At 27.2% G+C, this 19071-nt stretch overlaps 4 protein-coding genes across 9 annotated transcripts; 1 reads left to right on the top strand and 3 right to left on the bottom strand.

Moving 5' to 3' along the window:
- Nucleotides 1–9: 9 nt before the first annotated feature.
- LOC141536759 (succinate dehydrogenase assembly factor 4, mitochondrial-like) lies at nt 10–2277 on the bottom strand. Of its 4 annotated transcripts, XR_012480796.1 has the most exons (4): nt 2136–2277; nt 1873–1968; nt 1362–1618; nt 10–1187 (listed from the first exon to the last, which is right to left on the bottom strand). XR_012480796.1 is itself a non-coding variant. In XM_074257480.1 (3 exons), exons 1-3 carry the CDS (start codon nt 2191–2193, stop codon nt 1449–1451), a joined length of 324 nt encoding a protein of 107 aa, XP_074113581.1. In that variant the 5' UTR covers nt 2194–2277; the 3' UTR covers nt 1355–1448. The 4 variants fall into 4 exon arrangements, 3 of the variants coding, with proteins under 3 accessions (XP_074113581.1, XP_074113600.1, XP_074113592.1); XM_074257480.1 differs by lacking the exon at nt 10–1187 and having other exon boundaries at nt 1355–1618; XM_074257499.1 differs by lacking the exon at nt 10–1187 and having other exon boundaries at nt 1355–1618; nt 2112–2251.
- Nucleotides 2278–2541: 264 nt separating this feature from the next.
- LOC141536726 (dual oxidase-like) lies at nt 2542–14556 on the bottom strand. 3 transcript variants are annotated; one of them, XM_074257445.1, is made up of 21 exons: nt 14539–14556; nt 11564–11903; nt 10688–10869; nt 10355–10598; nt 10030–10257; nt 9781–9956; nt 9218–9499; nt 8947–9119; nt 8761–8882; nt 8485–8697; nt 8291–8410; nt 8092–8228; nt 7045–7434; nt 6295–6967; nt 5090–5320; nt 4906–4999; nt 4264–4825; nt 4047–4203; nt 3604–3761; nt 3241–3369; nt 2542–3158 (listed from the first exon to the last, which is right to left on the bottom strand). In XM_074257445.1, the coding sequence occupies exons 1-21, from the start codon at nt 14539–14541 to the stop codon at nt 3030–3032; spliced, it is 4743 nt and encodes a 1580-aa protein (XP_074113546.1). In that variant the 5' UTR covers nt 14542–14556; the 3' UTR covers nt 2542–3029. The 3 variants fall into 3 exon arrangements, 2 of the variants coding, with proteins under 2 accessions (XP_074113546.1, XP_074113537.1); XM_074257436.1 differs by lacking the exon at nt 14539–14556 and adding an exon at nt 12195–12331; XR_012480787.1 differs by lacking the exon at nt 14539–14556 and adding an exon at nt 12195–12331 and having other exon boundaries at nt 3018–3158; nt 3604–3661.
- Nucleotides 4099–14092, top strand: Pig-v (phosphatidylinositol glycan anchor biosynthesis class V). Its single transcript, XM_074257469.1, has 2 exons — nt 4099–4219; nt 12319–14092. Exon 2 carries the CDS (start codon nt 12545–12547, stop codon nt 14033–14035), a length of 1491 nt encoding a protein of 496 aa, XP_074113570.1. The 5' UTR covers nt 4099–4219; nt 12319–12544; the 3' UTR covers nt 14036–14092.
- On the bottom strand, nt 14206–19014 carry LOC141536743 (putative ATP-dependent RNA helicase DHX34). The gene is made up of 3 exons (XM_074257458.1): nt 18936–19014; nt 17576–18837; nt 14206–16918 (listed from the first exon to the last, which is right to left on the bottom strand). Exons 2-3 carry the CDS (start codon nt 18789–18791, stop codon nt 14595–14597), a joined length of 3540 nt encoding a protein of 1179 aa, XP_074113559.1. The 5' UTR covers nt 18792–18837; nt 18936–19014; the 3' UTR covers nt 14206–14594.
- Nucleotides 19015–19071: the final 57 nt, after the last annotated feature.

Here is a 19071-nt window from a genome sequence, read left to right as displayed (position 1 = left end):
GTTTATATATTTTATACTCTCCTTGATTAAAAAAAAAAAAAAAAAAATTGATAAATTAACAATTCATGGCGGCCTCACTTATATTCTAGATTACGACAAAAGACTGACAATTTAAATTACAACGTCTCGGGTAAAGTACTTTTTGTCTTATCGATGATGATTCCTTTCTTACATACCTCGTGTTTATTTCATAAAAATATCATGTTAATTAAGTCTTTGTTGATAATTTTGTCGAAGAATTTTTTATTCATTAATTTTCTTTTTCTTCAATGAAAAAATTGTCTACTCAAAAATTTGTTATTAATATTATCGATTTGTTGTATTGACAAATCAAATTAAAAAAATTTTGTACAAATAATTGGTAAATTACTAACACCAAGTTTTTGTTTGTAAACAAAGTAAATATTTATTATAAAATTAATTTAACTAATAAGTAATTAGGTAATTTTTTATTTATCAAAATTTATTTTGATAGTCAAGATAAAATATAACAAAAACAAAAAAAAAAATTCATACGCTTCTATTCAATGTTTTAAAAAGTACATAGCGCAAATAGTTTATCTAAATAACATTGATGGAGCTTAGATATTAATTGTAAAATATTTGATAGAAGAAAATAATAAAGAAAATAAAATTAAATAATACCAGTATCATGTTATGTAACAATTAAGAACAAAAAATTTGGTATTATTTTTCAGATTAAAAAGAAAAAAATTAATTTATGCTGTTCAGTTTTTTTTTACAACTTGAAAAAAAATTTGCATCACATACACAAAAAAAAAACAAGATGACACTGAATATCATCTCAGATTATACTGACGGGGAAAAATTTCAGATAATAGCTAGTATAATCTAGATTACAATGAGTATAATCCAGATATCACTCAGTATAATCTGGATTATACTAGCTACGATCTGAAATTTTTTTCACCACAGATATCACTGAGTATAATCTGGGATGATATCCAGTGTCATCTTGTTCTTTCCGTGTAAATAGACGTAAGAATAAATTTCTGGTTTCAATTTCGAATACTTGTAAATCAGAAATCACTAACTCGTCCACCATGCTGCCAGTCTCCCCATTTAATGGGCTCTTTTTCGCTGTCTGAAATAAATTCACCGCTCTTTGGATCAATATCAACCAAACAAAGACCTCAAGAATTTTTCGTATCACAGAGTTGTTACGTCTATAGGAAAATAATTTTTTCAATGATTAATCTATTTTTAAATTTTACTATAATTTACCTTTTGAAATTTTAAAATTCTTCATTAATAAAAATACTATTAATTTTTTAGTAAACATCGTCCATAAAAATATTCCGGTTGTGAAAAATTAAATAGTTGAGAAAAAAAGTACTCACTATTCATTTATTTTATTAATAAATTGTTTATATTATGGAATATAATTCTAAATAATTATTAAGAAAAAAAAAATGAGTAAGATGTCCTTAAAAATCAGAAACTCTGCCTTTTCGTTCCCAATCACCGTACCGAGTCGGCTCTGGACCTCTAGGACCGCCAATTTCTCCAGTTTCTGGGTTTGTATTATTCGGATGTGGTTTTAAAGGCTCTTTCTCTTGGTAAGGATGCTTTCCTTCTTCAAATTCTTCCAGTTTTTCTATAAATTATTAATATTTATTAATAAATATTTATTTCATCATAAATTATGATTAATGAGGCTGAAGTTAGCAGACACTTGACAATCTTTTGATTTTGCTTGAAAAATAAACTAGGCATAGAAAATTATTTATAAAAATCTCATTTATAATTTTTCAATAAAATTTTCTTGCTATAATTTCTTTTTTAAAAAAATTCTCAAAATGATCAGATATCTCTCATTTTCAGTATCATTATAATTATTCTCTTTCTAACCTATTGGAGTTGTTTCGCGTAATTTTTTTCTAAATTCTTCTATTCGTGAATTTTTTTTTCCGTCGTCATTTTTTGTTGCCAATAATCTCATGGGTTCTGAAATTAAAAAAAAAAATTATTTTTATTAGTTTTATGTCAATATAGCTATAGTAGGACAATAATAATCATAATAATAATAATAACATTTGTATATTACTGTCGTTGTTATTATTATAAAATATTTCAATAGGTTAAGTTACCAATTCGATTAAACAATTATATACCATTATGAAGTTTTTTTACTGCTGGATGTATTTTTATAAATCTTGTGATACTCAACATGTTGATAAGTACTTAAAGGATCCAAATGTTCAAATTTTATAACGTTTTCTTGTTAAAAACTATTCATATTTTAGTATGTACACAATATAATGAATGCTTGGGAAACAATTTAACAGTGAACACTATTAAGACAAGAAATGACAGAACTCACTATTGTATATAAATCACGAATACAATTATGAAATGGATTTTTAATCTGTGATAAAGATATAAATACAATCAAAATTTATTTGTACATCAGGTAAATCATTATTATTATATATTTTAATTTATTATATAAAACATCATTTATATAATCTATATTTTAATTAGATAAAATTATTAACTTAACCTTAAATTAAATGCTTCTCGAAAATCTTTGTAATTTTTGTTTATTTATTTATTTATTTAAACTTTAAGTAAAACTTTTTAATTAATTTTTTTTTATATTAATTTAATTGCTATAAAATTCTAAAAAAATTTTTAATATGTCAACTTCAGTGTTATATTTATTTATATTACTATTGTCAAATTATCTAATAAGATTCCAGATTATTTTAAAATTATTACTGTCATTATAAATGTCAATCGTTATAATTTGTTTCAGTTGGAAGAAAGATGACATTAAAATTAGCTGTCACTTGATTAATTTTCAATTTTATTTAACAATTAAATTAATTAAAAAAAAATTGCATTTTTTATTTTTTAAAATTTCTATATGTCAATTTTTTTTTTTTTTTGCTCTAATATATTTGCTATGAAATTTTAAAAATTATTAAATATGTGCTAAATTAAATGACTTTGAAAAAAGTACAAAAGTTAATTTTTAAAAAACGAAAATTGTACTATGTAAATAATTAATAACTTTTATAATAATGTTGGAATATTGTATAAGTGTCTTCTCTGTTGTTGAGGTTTTGACATGAACTGTCAACCGCTCTGGTTAATGTTGGAGTACCACAACTGAATACTCCAATTTTATTAACCTGAAACAACAAAGCCAATTGACAACACCATAAATTATGAAAGTCGTTTTACTAGTAAATAACAATCATTTATAATACATACATCATTGTGTATTTTTTGAATAGCCAAAAAAAATTGAGCGAAATTCGGACGTCCAAAATGAGTAACTGCTGTCAGTCCAGTGAATAAAGATTTATTAGAAACTTTCTGAAAGTGCCGTTCGCAAATATACTGAAATGAATAATTTATTTAGTCAAAAGTGATAAAATAAGCAGGGAAAATTTTTTAAATATTTATAGCAATTAAATTATTATAAAAAAATTTCACATGTTAAAATTAATATAAATTACAAGTGAAAATTTTTAGAAGCATTTTTTTATTGCAATTGATTTATTAAAAAAATTTTTTAAATTAACAGCTGACTGCTAACTTCAGTATTATTAATATGTCAAGATAAATTCTTACCAGTAATATTGTTCTGAGATCAAACTTCTGATAAAATTGTGTGATGAAAAGATGTGCTGAAATAAAATTATTGACATCATCTTTCTCTACTTCGCGTAAAATGTCAACCATCCATTCGAATTGTTTTTGATTTCGAGTAATCCAAATGAAATAGACCTACCAATTAATTTTAAATATGTAATTAAATATAACACTGAAGTTGACCGACAATAAAAATTTTTTTAGAATTTTATAGCAATTAAATTATTAATAAAAAAAATTTATTAAAAAATTCCACGTGTGAAATTTAATAAAAATTATAAGTGAAAATTTTTAAAAGCATTTTTTTGTTATTAAAATTTTTTTAATTGGCAATTGTCAGCAAACTTCAGTGTCACAATTAAATTTTTTTTTTTTTATATTATAATCTAAAAAATTAGAGTGATTTTAAAAACAGTAAAACCTTTTGCATCCCAAGTTAAGCTTTTGATTTGATTTAAAAACAATATCTTTCAGGATTGATGCAAACGGAGTGACTCCAATGCCACCTGCGACCATAATGGAGATGTCATATTTATTCCAATTCTGGTGCGATTCTCCATAAGGTCCATCTACATGTATCTAATTAAAATAACAAGTGAGTATAATATATTGTAATTTAAATATTAAGTACTGACATACCCTAGGTAAAATTTTAAATTCCTTGTTGTTTGGATCTAATTTATTTCTAATATTGTGGGTCCATGGGCCCACTGATCTAATGTGAACTGATAAAGTTGATTCATGAGGTGCTGATGAAAGCGTAAATGGATGATATTCATTAGCACTTAATGCTGGACAGGAAATCCGTACCCACTGTCCAGATTTATATTGAAAATATTGAGGCTTTTGAAATATCAAGCATGTAACGTTTGACGGTAGTAAAGTGACATTCAATAGTGGTATTTCCACAGTTTTGCGAGTTGTACTGAATATTTTATCTATAGTAAAAATAAAAACTGGACACAGGAAAAAATAATGAAAGAAAGGCTCTTGAATTAATCGACCACTGCCGTGTAAAAACATGAGAATATAAAATAATGGATACAATTTATGTCCAAGAGCAAAATATTTATATAATTTTTGCCTTATAATGGGAATGGAACATACAAATATTATGCCAGTAATAATGGTTAATACTATCGATGTTACGCCAGTCATCGTTGACCACATCCAATAGTGAAATTTAGGTATTTCATGAGTTCTATAAAAATATTTGTCTTAAAAAATCATAAAAATTTATCTATCAGTAGTTTTAATAAATTATTATTGAAAAATACTAACGCATGGAAATTATTCCTGAATAAACAAGTCAAATCATCTGAGGTTTGGGTTGCAATATGATAAAAATTGAATCCATGACCCACAATGTGAATAGCTGATGAAAAAAATTAAAAAACTATTAATAATAATGTAAAAATTTTGAAAATTAATCAATAAACTCGATTAAATAAAAATATAATTTTACCTGTAAAAAATAAAGCCCAACAAGCAATATATTTATGCATTTCAAAGGCAGAATCAAACGGAATATAATATTGTAAAGCGGTATCTCGAAGAATTGTAATTGTATTTTTACACATAGTTAATAACATAGACGAATACGTGAACATCATCGCTGAAGCTGCACCTCTTGTTATTGATACACCATATCCTGTTATTCTTCTTAATCCTCGATGTTCTCTCAATGTCAAATAATCTAATCATTTTTATTAAAAATTATCGTTACATACTTAAGGTTTGAATTTCAGATGAAATACAGTACGGGTTGCGGTAAACCAGTCAGATCGACAACATTTCAAATTATCAAAACTTTAGAATTAGCTTAAATAGAATATCAGTCGAAAAACAATTTTGTAAATTATAAAACACCGAGCTCTTGAATATAGATAAACATAAATCTTATATTCCTCAAAAATTAAAATTAATTTAATTTCAGCCGAAAATTACTCATCCAAATAATTATATATTTATATTTTTCGGCTAAATGAGTGTTCGTCTGTTCATTAATTTTGGCATAAAAATTTTCGTTGTTATGTTTTTTAATTTATTGAGACTTTATATTTTTCGAAATTTTAAAATTTGTAAAATTAATTATTTTAAATTACATTTTATATTAACTTTCCAAATTCTAGTAATTTATTAATTCAGAATGTTCTCAGTCTGACTAATTGACTGCAACCCTACAGTACAACCTGGTTATAAGTTACATCGGATGATCTACTCACTCTCACGGCAGTTATATCTATTAAGGTATGCCAAAATTCAACTTTCGTGATGGACCTCGAAAAATTGGAATTTTGAGTTCCGCTTTTAATTTAAAGTTGTGTTTGGGCATTTCCTGACATATTTTGAGCGTAAGGGATTCATTTGATTTTCAGAGAATTTTTTACGGCGGCTTTGATTGAACATTTCCCGCCCAATTTTGAAATTTTGAAATTTCAGCGGGAATCCCCAAACAAAATTCCTGTTAAAAAATTATCTGAAAATCAAATGAATCCCTTAGGCTCAAAATATGTCAGGAAATGCTCAAACACAACTTTAAATTAAAAGCGGAACTCAAAATTCCAATTTTTCGAGGTCCATCACGAAAGTTGAATTTTTGCCCACCCTAATATCTATTTGTAAAATATTTCATGTAAGTAGAAGAGAGAAAGAAAATAAATTACTTACAATAAACTCGTTCAGAAAAAATGCCAAGCAGAATCATAGTATATAAAAATACCCAAAATATTTGCAGTTGTTTATTAGCTACAAATTTGGTAATTGGATTCCAATATTGATCCCACTCAGTGTTGACTACTTTAGGTTGAATTATTTTTTCGTTATTGTCAATATTATTTGAACGGAAATAATTCTTTCCTTCAACTCGTGATTTAAGATCATTTGGATCCGCATACAAGCTTTCCATAGTTTGTTTTACTTCTCCAATAAATGTTGATCTTATAGTCGATTTTCCGGCATGTAATTTTTTACTAGTATCATTAGAGTTGACATTGAATTCCAACTCTGCGTAACTAAATTTATCGTTAAATTCACCAAGAATATTTTTAAAATCTACTAAATCAATACTTTCTTTATTTGCTATTTGAGCTTGATCCATCATTGAATGAACTATTGATTGTAATTCATCATCTGAAATATCAGCATTGACTGTCTCCATGAATGACCTCAACATATTTGCAAAATCTTCTCTTTTTAATTGCCCAGTCCTATTTATATCATACATATCAAACATTAATTTTAATTTTTCCTCTGCTGTTCCTTTCAGAAACAAAACCAGCATATCAATAAATTCACGAAATGATATAAAGCCATTTTTATCCATATCTACTAAATTAAAAATCTAGAATATAAAATTATAGATTGTTATTTGATTAGTATATTAGTTGTTGCAAAAAAAATTATTTCAATAATCTAAACCTTTTTAACAAATTCCGAATCTGGTCGCATACTCAAAGCCTCTGCAAATTCGATTATAGTTAATTCTGTATAAATAACTTCTTTCGCAACTTTAGAATCAATTTGAAGAAGTTCATCTTCTGAATGTGCTATATTGAACGCTTGAGAAAAAACAACACGAAAAAATTGTTCAACTTTTTTTTGCCGTCCACTTTTAGTTATCGCTTGATTCAAAACAGCTTTTGCTGTAATACGCGATACTATTTCTCGTTCAATATTCAGTTCCATTAGAAAATTGTCTAATGATTTAACAAAGAAACTTCTTAAAAATATCGAATCAAATATAAGGACCAAGTCGTAATTGTGATCGACGCGTATCAAAACATACTGGCTGTGATGCCCCACAAACATCTGTGATATTTAATATTAAGATTATTTTTTTATTTGTTTATAAATCACGTTACTGATGCCATAAGAGCGTATCCCGAAAAAAATACCTTTGAAAAGGCATAAGGGCGTATAAAAATTTGAAATTAACTTTGATTAAAATTTTTTGGAATTAGAAATTTGTAATAATTTCTTTATTTGTCGTCTCATATGATTATTATGACAAAAAATAGTTTTTTTAATTTTAAGAATTAGTTTTAAAAAATAATTTCTTTAATTTTGAAATTAATAAAGAATTATTTGAGACAATCATTTGTTAAAACTCGTTTTAGAAATTAAAAAACCTACTTTTATTTAAAATGATCACTCTCAATCACAAATAAAGTGATCAAAGTTAATTTCAAATTTGAAAAAAAAAAAATTTTCATCATTTTTATGCATTTAAAGTAAAAATACGTTGTTTTCCGAAAAACCTTTTTTTTTGTACGCCTTATGGCCCCCAGTGGGTACCCTGAATGCCATAAGGGCGTACCAAAAAATTTCAAATTTGAAAAAAATTTTTTTTCGTTATTTCTACGCGTTTCAAGTAAAAATACGTTGTTTCCCGAAAAAAAAAAATTTTTGGTACGCCCTTATGAGATCTGTAACGCGAAATTATTTTTATTAGAAGTAATTAAATACCATAATTTTTTTAACATGTAGGTCCACAACTCGCGACATATGACCCAATTGGTTTTTAACTTGAATCTGACGTGTACTTTTGTGCAGTGTAATAATTACTGGACGACATTGTACAGAAGGGCCAATCCATTCAGATGCTAAACAAATCATTTCAATGATCAAATTTTCATAAATTCTTATTGTATTAAATTAACTTTACCTGTATACATATTTCCGGCGACTCCGATGTCTGATGAGCATGACTTTGTAAAATCAACATGTTTATTTGAAAAGTTCCTCTGTATTTCATGTAATTTCCAGTAAAGAAAACCCCAAAAACCTAATTATATAAACTTTTATAGTTTTATTTCATAAAAAAAAAAAAAATTTATAAATTATAATATAAATACTAACATCCCAATATGGCAACTACAACTGCAAAGGTTACAAAAAACGATATTTCGCTGTTACTAAAATAATCATACGTCCCGGGATCAGAGCAATCATCCACTTTACTAGATGTGATCGGGTCTGCGTGAAAGCAAGGTGTTGAATATCCATAAAAATCACTACAATTTCCTTCCTTAACAATTTGTTCGCGAGTGCAATTTATATTTATATCATCTTCTGTATTATGAAAAATAATTATAACAACTATCAGAATATAATTCAAATAGATTGAAGCATTACCTGAAACTGGAACTTTGAATACATTGGCCGGCAAATCTTTTTCTCCTACGTCAGTAACACTGAGTAAAATTTGATAAAAATTCAAATTTTTAATCCTTATAATATCTTCTGTTATAAATAATCTAAAAAAAATTTTTTTATTACTCATTATAAACGTAATAAATAAAAAAAAATAATGTATTGTACCCATTATTTTTATTTTCAAACCAAAATCGATCTCCATTTCTTATTCTTTCAAATTGATCTGCGATAATGGTTCTAAATAATTCTCCAGGACCATCTTCTGTTTCTAAAATTCCACCTACCCAAATGTCGACATCATCGAAAGATTTGTATAATTCTAAGAACTTATTTTTTATCTAACAAAAAAAAATCTTTTTAATCAATAATTTTTATAGAATTTTATAGAATCAAAAGCTACTATTTATATAGCTAAGGGTTAAAGATTATATTTTACCTCAAAAGAAACTTTTTTAAAATGATCAACGCTAGTAACTTTTGGTAAATTATATGCTTTCCTAGCCGTATTATAATCAGGCAATCCATGATCGCGAGCGCGTTGGATATTCAATGCCATCAAATCACGTCTTGAAAATTCCAATGGCCCAAAAACATTTCCCCTGAGATCTTCAACAATTTTATGATCTTCTTCTTCAGCCAGTTGTACAGCCATGCCCATAAGCAACCTCGCTACATCAATCGTTCCTTCTAATCTTTTAAATTTATCAAAAAGGCCATTCTAAAATTAATATACATTTTCATAATTAAAATATTATTAATACAGTTGTACACGGAAAGAACAAGATGACATTGGATATCATCCCAGATTATACTGTGTAAAAAAAAAAATTTCAGATAGTAGCTAGTATAATCCAGATTATAATGAGTATAATCCAGATTATAATGAGTATAATCCAGTATAATCAGATATCACTGAGTATAATCTGGGATGATATTCAGTGCTATCTTTTTCTTTCCGTGTAAAAAGAATGATAAATTAATAACTTGTTATTTATATACTTCAGACATCCAAAAATTGTTACAAGTACGAATAGCACGGCCTCCTAATTTTAATTGACATCCAAGCTCTCCGTAATTTCGCAAGTAAACTCCTGCTGGTACTAGAGTATGTCCAAAACGGAAAGCAGCAGATTGAAAAAACTGATCAATTTGAGGATCAACAGTTGGATCATAATCTACAAATACAATGATTGTATTTTCTGTCAAAATTATACAGTTATCAATATACTCATATAAAACGATAAATACTTTTGTATTTCGGAAGGTCCATACCCAACCATTGGGGTAACCATTCATAAAACACTATTTGTTGTTGTGAAGCAATCACCCATTTACGTGCTTCATTATAAATTTTTTCTCCTGACCAGCTGGGATTTTGTTTCTTCAACTCTTTTGCCACCGCATTGTGCCATCGAAACCAAATTATTCCAAATGTTAGTAAAAATGGATTCTCATTTCCTCGAGGATTTCCTAGTTCTTTAAAAATTTATTGTGTTATTAATCATTGAAGGGGAACACCACTGTGTTCCTCCTTAATCAAAAAATAGTAGTACTAAAAATATACATTACTTACTAAAAAATCTTTCAACTTCTTCTGTGTAATGACGATTAGTGTATAAGCCATGGCGAGCTGGAGGAGGAGGATTAGCCATTGGTAATCGAATAGTGTTATATTCTGGAAATTTTCCTCCATGAGAAAAAGCCAACAGACCATTTTGATCTACTTTTCCATTGGAATACATTCTCAGATAATTAGACCAGGCTTTTGTTGTTCCATAAATTAAGCCGCCGTCCAAAAAAGGAGTAATTTCATTGAGCTAAATGTTGAATTTTATCTTATTATAAATTGTGATTTGAAAAATTAAAATTTCAGTAATTAAAGATTTTTATGTTAAATTTCAATTACTTGTTGTCGTGGATTATTGGGTGAGTGGCCAGTTCGTTCATCATATCTCGTTCTCAGAACTGGCATTTGTGTATGCCCTGTTTGTTTTCTGTAACGATGTCCTTCAGGAATTTCTATGTTAATATATTCTGGTGGGCATGCTGGCCTTTGAGCATCTAAAATTTCTTCAACGACATGTTGCCCTACCAGTAATAAAATAATTAGTGTTACTGATGCCATAAGGGCGTATCCCGAAAAAAAATACCTTTGAAAAGGCATAAGGGCGTATAAAAAAATTTTTTTTCCGGGAAACAATGTATTTTTACTTGAAAAAAAAATTTTTTTTTTTTTTCAAATTTCAAATTAACTTTGATCAAAATTTTTTGGAATTAGAAATTTGTGATAATTTCTTTATTTGTCGTCTCATATGATTATTATAATAAAAAATAGTTTTTTTAATTTTAAGAATTAGTTTTAAAAAATAATTTCTTTAATTTTGAAATTAATAAAGAATTATTTGAGACAATCATTTGTTAAAACTCGTTTTAGAAATTAAAAAATCTACTTTTATTTAAAATGATCACTCTCAATCACAAATAAAGTGATCAAAGTTAATTTCAAATTTGAAAAAAAAAAAAATTTTTCATCATTTTTATGCATTTAAAGTAAAAATACGTCGTTTCCCGAAAAAAATTTTTTTTTTTACGCCCTTATGGCATCTGTAACGCGAATTATTAATCTCACAATGACTAATATTATTTTAACGTATTATTATTATTATTATTATTATTATTATTATTATTATTATTATTATTATTATTATTATTATTATTATTATTATTATTATTATTATTATTATTATTATTATTATTATTATTATTATTATTATAGTAATACCAAAAAAAACCATTAGTGCGTTTTTTCCAGTACTTGATTTAGTTCCAATATCTCCTTTCAGTAAACTTTCACTCAATACTAAAGGTTGAGGGCGTTTGGATCCTGCAAGCTTATAAACTCCATCGTCATAAGCTGCCGGCCACCTACGTAACAAAGGGGTATCGATAGCTCCTAGCTCTGGTTTTCCGATATTATTATACCATCCGTCATATCCTGGATACTCGACGGATTGATTTTGAAATTCACTTGAATTTTCAGTCCCGAGAAGTTGTCGAATATATTTTTGTCTGTCGATATCTTTTCGATAAGTTATTTTTTGTAGTGGATCTTCCTTTAACTTCTTTATTTTAATCAAACAAAATATAATTTAGTTTATCTTTGAGTATTAATAACTTTTATTTTTGAAAATTAAATTTTTTTCTTTAAATCGCGACCCAAATGCTAAAAAAATTTATTTTTTTATTTTTAGAATTAGGTGCTAATAAAGCGACTAGTAAAAAAAAAAAAAAAAAAAAATTTATACTATACGTCCTTTTGGCATTTGGGTCGCGAAATTAACTTCAATATCAAAATACCAAATTGAATATTTTTTTTTTTAATTAAAAATATATAATATAAAAAAATTATTTACCAGATCAATGTTTCCTATTATTAATTGAGCGTTAACAAAATTAATTGTTATAAATAACAATATTAATATCAACATTTCTAATAACAAACTTAAAAAATGATTAATTATTATTTTTAAATTTTAGGACCATGTATCAACAGTAAGCAGCTTGAAACTGACTATTTGAAGCAGCAAGGAAATTGTTATTGGCCATGATATTACAAACTTCCTGCCAACATGCGATAAGTACTCACAGAAAACGGTCAAAAAAGATATCGCATAAACGTGATTAATCTTATTTAAGATAAAAATATATATTATTTTATGTATGTATTATTTTTCTATTAGTTATTCAATCTTTAGTTACTTACATGATGTATGACCCTAGAAAAAAAGTCCTGTGGTTTTCAATAGTCAGTCGTTTAGTGTTAATATTATTACAATTAATATTTAATTTGTTGTGCCCAGATCATAATGCAGATGCGTTTACTAGTCCGATAAATCCAAATGATAGTGTAACAATATATGATAAATTAATAACGATATTATTTGGTGGCTTAACTAGATGGGATGCGCAATATTTTATTCATATCGCAAGATATGGTTACACGTACGAAAATACACTTGCATTTTTTCCATTATATCCAATTTCAGTTAGATACGTAGCTAGATTATTAAAAAAAATGTTATTTGTATTTAATGATAATAGTGTTATACTGATAGCTGGAGTGATTATTAATTTATTTTGTTTTATTAAGTCGTCAATTATTTTCTATGATCTCAGTAAAAAAGTACTTGGTAACACAATAATAGCTTACAAAGCGTCAATATTGTACTGCATTAATCCAGCGAGTATTTTTTTTACATCAACATACTCAGAGTCAATGTTTGCATATTTGACATTTTACAGTATGATTGCGGCTGTTAATAATAATAGATTTGTATGTTTACCTATTGGTCTTTCTGGTATTGTTAGATCTAATGGTATAGTTAATATTGGATATCCACTGTATTATTGGATCCAAGATTTATTTCATACAAGTTTACCAAAAGTTATATCTGAATATCGTAAACCGTCAATGCAATCTGGATTGCTTATTGAATTGTTAAATTTTTTTTCAAGCTTACTTTGGATATTTAATACTATTTTATTGTCATTAGTGCCATTTGTGTTACTACAAATTTATAATTATATTGTTTTTTGCACTGAAAGAGTTAATGCAACACAAGTAGTACCTGCTCATGTTATTAATTATGGTATGATAAATAATTTGATAATGCCAGGTAAAAATAAGTCGCCGTGGTGTACAAAAACTATACCAATTGCTTACATGTATGTACAAGAAAAATATTGGAGTGTCGGTTTGTTCAAGTACTATGAAATCAAACAAATACCTAATTTTTGTTTAGCCATACCTATTTTATACATCATGTTACGATGCATTATTGAATATTTTCGAGAAAATAAGCAACAGTTGTATAAATTAAAATTTTTTTATATCAATAATTATGAAAGTATTACCCGTAAAAAACGATATCCCCTACAAATGTTTCCATTCATTATTCATGGACTATTTTTAACAATATTCTGCATTTTGTTCGTTCATATTCAAGTTAGTACTAGATTATTAGGTTCAGCTAGTCCACTATTGTACTGGTTTTGTGCTAATTTAATGTCACATAGGATTAGAAATAGTGATAAAGATTTTTATGAAAATTCAACTAATGCATTTTCACGTTGGAAAATATTTTTTATGTCACAAAAAAGATATTCAAAACGTGATAAATTGATATTAATTTACTTTTTAGGATACACAACAATAGGAACTTTTATGTATTCAAATTTTTTACCATGGACTTGAAAAAAATCTTTATATATTTGTAATAATAATAATAAATTAATTATTATAAATTAAAAACTTTTTTATTTATTTTATTTATAGCTTCTTACCATCAGAACTCTATCAAGGTATTTTTAATATTTTAACGGGTAATTTATTACTTTAATTATTTTCCTTGAGACATCAATTATAGTTATAATTATATATCTTTGAGTGCAATACAAAATAAAAAAAAAAAATTTCTGCTTTATTGCATGTAAAACTTTAAAAATTTTTAAGTAAATTTAAATTTTGCAGTTGTAAGAACCTTTTTTTTTTTTTTTAATTAGAAATTTAAAAATAACTTCAAAAAAAAAAATTTAATTTTGTTTAAGAAATTTTTTTTTGTTAAATTAATTTTTTTTTAAATTAATTTCTTGTTAAAATTAATTTTTTTATTAAATTAATTTTAACAAGATAAATAACTATTTTTTTTATGCATTATAATAAATTCGATAAGAAATTTTCTACAATAAATTAATTACCATAAAATATAAACTATCATTTAAAAATATACAAATAAGCTATCCCATCCATTAATTTATTGTACAGTAATATGTTTTTTTTTATGTTTCAATATTTCTACGGGTGTAAGATGGAAAACTTTTTCACACACAGGACATTCGTAAGTTTTAAAATTGGATTTTTTAACCACAGGAGTTCTTGTATCAGTAATTGTTTCACTTTTTTTTGATTGTTTATTACATATTTTTTGATGTTGTAATTTTTCAATGCTAGAAAATATAATTTCAATCTCACAATGAGGACACTTCCAAGGTATCTCTAGCATCTCAACAGCTAATTTATCACTCCACTCATTTTCCATCAGACAATTATAGGTAATATTATTTGTAAGTTTAACTCCGCCTTTAAATGGATTCAAAACACAAGGGAAATCATCTTGGAATGGATTAGGCTCAACTATTTTATCATTTTCACCTCTACCAACATAAAGCGTCTTTAAATCGGCAGCTAATAATCTTTTAACCGTGTAAGGCACAGACGTGTGCATAAATTCAATTATTTCACGTGACAATTCTATTTCTATTTGACGCGTATCTTCTTCCGTATCTTCATCGTCATTCCTCTTCACAGTTGTAGACGATTTTTCCAATTGTTTTGTCAAGAGATAATCCCACTTTTGTCTAATTTTTGTGGCTCTGATCAGTAAATTTTGTCCACTGTCTGGTACTGGAAATTCAAGTAGTAGCCAACAATCACAAATCATCAAGGAGAATATAGAATTCGTATCAATTTCTTGAGCGAAAAGTAGTAAAGTTTGAGCGGCTGGCATCCTCAGGGTATTCACGAGGTAAGGTTTTGTTGTTTCTAAAAGTGAAACGTAAGTAAGTAATTGGTGTTTTGGACTTAACGGTGTCTTAGATTTAAAACCAGGTACATTGACAATATCTGGCTCTTCTAATTGCAATAATTGTGGATGATTGCCAAAAAAACTCATCGGATGAAGTGCTACGAATGGTTTAGCTTTCGTATGAAATAATTGTTCATTCATAGATTTACAATAATTGAATTCATCAGCAATAGCAAATTGCGGATACAGTCCACTATATAAAATAATTTTCAACATTGTCAAATCTTTATAACTACAAGCTGAACTAGCGTTGAGTAAATTTTGTACTTGTGAGTAATCATTTTTCATACGAAATTCAACATCTTTAATATCAATTCCATCGTCATCCTCATTATCATCCTCCAATTGTAAATTAAATTGATCAACTTTAAGTTGTTTGCGTTTTCTTGGCGCCGTTTCTTTATAAGTTTTTTTCAATGACTTTAAAATTTTTATTTCTCTATGTCGCATCGTTCTTTCTGTACTCGACATTGACGAATTTATTTCCGGAAATTTTTTAAGTAAATTACAGTCATTTAACAAATCTTTAAACTGAGATCGTAATTTAATCATTTCATAAAATCTTTGCTCCTCAAGTCCTCGTCTTTTGCACCACTTACGACTATTATTTCCACTACCCCTTCCCTTTGACTCATGACTGCTTTCCTGTTTTATTTCCAGCCATTCACGAAATGCGTTGAGCAGCGTAATTGGATCACCATGATCAGATTCGAGTTTACTTCTTGATGTTTCACATTCAGTGTCTTTGTAAGCACGATTAGTAAACGGATTTTGGGTACTCAAAACTGCAGCAAGTGATAGGACAGGGTCAACTTGATCAAAAATAGATCCCATTATCAACATTTTTCCCATGGTAATGTCAACAGGAAGTTTGGACAGTGTTTTACCAACACATGTAAGTTTTTCATTCTCCATAAGAGCGCCGTGTTCTTTTAACGACAAAATTGAATTTTCAATACTTTGTGAAGGTGGCGGTTCAATGAACGGAAATTTCCTTGCATCTGGCAAACCCATTGCTATCATCTGTAATAATAAAGAATCAAGTGGAACTCTCTGAATTTCAGGTATTGAGTACTTTTCTAACGCCGTGTACTCTTCTTCAGAATAAACTCTATAGCAAACTCCTGGGCCAGTTCTACCAGCACGACCTTTCCGTTGCTCAGCGCTTGCTTTACTTATCCAAAACTCTTTGAGCCGCTGCATCTTACAGGTGGGATCATAACTCATTTCTTTTACCTTCCCATTGTCAGCGACAAATCTAATACCATCAATTGTTATCGATGTCTCGGCAATGTTTGTTGAAATTATACATTTACGGATACCGTCTGGAGGATAGTCAAATACCTTATCTTGTTCGGCGAGCGATAGACTACTGTGCAGAGGTAAAATTATCCAATTATTTTTCTTTTGACTGTAATCTTTAGCAGCGTCGACTACCGTTGTTATTTCACTCATACCACTGAGAAAAATTAATAAATCACCTTTTTCTGTACCTGAAAAATATTATTTCATTATTTTTTTTATTTAATACAAATTACAACAAAATATTATTGTTTTAATAATAACTTTGAATATTCTTCTTTACGATCATGTAAATAAAACCTAGTACTACGTAATTTATTTATACGTAATTAATCATCAAAGTTTTTAAAAATTGAAAATTTTCAATTTTAAAAAATTATTAACTTTAGGAAAATTTTATAAGAGTAACCTTTGTTTTTAAATTGCCCAAAATATTAAAAAAAAAAAATAACCAATCTCCAAAAAATTATTTTTAAACAAGTGGTTATAAACAATTGATTTATTTATTAAATTATAACAAAAAAATATTTTTTAAAAATTGCACTTACAATTTTTCAAGTTTTTTACAAATTAATTTTTTTTTATTTTTTTATAATATTTTTTATGATACTGACGTTAGCCGCCAGCTGTCAATTTTAAAAATTTTTTTAACGAATCAATTACAATAAAAAAATACTTCTAAAAATTTTTACTTGTAATTTTTATTAATTTTCACATATGAAACTTTTTAATAATTTAATTGCTATAAAATTACAAAAAAAAAAATTTTAATGTCTGTCAACTTCAGTGTTATGTCTAGACGATGTTCTATTACGTACTTGAATAAAACATCAATGATAAAAACTTACTTGGATATTTTTGATCAATCATCTGCATAATTTGCACATAAGGGCTAGGATTGAATCGTTCACGTTTAGATTTAACATCCTCAATACCAATTGGCCGATACAATAATTGAATGGAATAAAGTCTGCCAGGTACTTGAATAACTTTAACATCTTCATTAGCAAAATAATTACTAAATAATTGTATATTAATAGTCGCAGACATCAGAACTAATTTCAAGTCCGGGCGTTGGTGTATGAGACATTTCATAATTCCTAACAAAAAATCTCCATGCAAATGCCGCTCATGAACTTCATCAAGAACAACTACGTCGTATTGAGTAAGACCAGTTTCTTCAGAAACCTGCCTCAATAATAATCCTTCAGTGATGAATAAAATTTTAGTATGCTGGTTTTTTTGTTTTTCGAAACGTATCTGATAACCGACTTCATTGGAGTTCTCAGTCAATGTTTCAAAGGCAACACGTTTTGCGAGTGATATACATGCAATTCGTCGAGGTTGAGTACATGCAATGTTATTAAAACCCGCTGAATATAAATATTGTGGTACTTGAGTTGATTTACCACATCCTGTGTCACCAGCAATTATTACAACTTTTTCTTCCTTAACAGCGGATACTATTTCATCTCTATAATTGGCTACTGGTAAGTTTTTCTGAGTCTCCCGTAATTTTTTTAGCTTATTAAATTTTTCTTTCTGTTTAAAATTCAGATACAGTAAAATAATATCTTTAAATTTACGTAATCGATTATTATTTAGCTCTTTGATCTGAGGCACTCGTGCAAACAGTTCTCCGAATTTAATATTTATTCTGATATTAACACAGTGATTTTTGTGATAATGTGCAGGGACACCAAACGAATTTAATTCTGTTTTTGGTGAATCTCCGCTATTTTTCTTTCCTAATTTTGTTTCAATTGCTTCGTATTTTTTAACGAAACTCCAAAAATCTTCAGTTTCTTGTACCAACTTATTATGAGCAGTAAATACTTTATTTAATTCATATTTATAATTACAAAATGAAAAACTATCATTACCTTCATCACCTGACTGTAATTTTATATAGTCTTCTTCATTTTTTAATTTTTCAGATTTATTGCTGTTATAATCGTTTTTGTGACGTTTATTTTCTGAGTGGCTAGACAGCTGATCACCAGAGTAACGTTTTTTTGAATCCCGAGGTTTGTAATGATCACGATACTTTGATGAACTACTCATTTTTTATTGTTTATTCTTTTCGAGCTAGTAAGTGCTTCAAATAAACCTGAAAATTAAATGTTAGATTGATTTTTAAATTCGCTTATAACCTCACAAAACCTCACTGTTGATTTATATTTACAAATACAGAATGTAAACATTTACCATGTAAAAAAGAAATTGTTTTTATTGACTGTGCTAACTCGACAGCTGTCAATTTTAAAAATTTTTTTAACAAATTAATTGCAATAAAAAAATGCTTCTAAAAATTTTAACTTGTAATTTTTATTAATTTTCACAT

This window comes from Cotesia typhae, unplaced genomic scaffold, assembly GCF_013202065.1.
Source record: "Cotesia typhae breed Kobodo isofemale line unplaced genomic scaffold, CoteBio_Ctyphae contig_123, whole genome shotgun sequence".
NCBI lineage: Eukaryota > Metazoa > Arthropoda > Insecta > Hymenoptera > Braconidae > Cotesia > Cotesia typhae.
The sequence above is the reverse complement of the archived record's forward strand: the minus strand, read 5'-3'. Positions and strand labels throughout refer to the sequence as shown.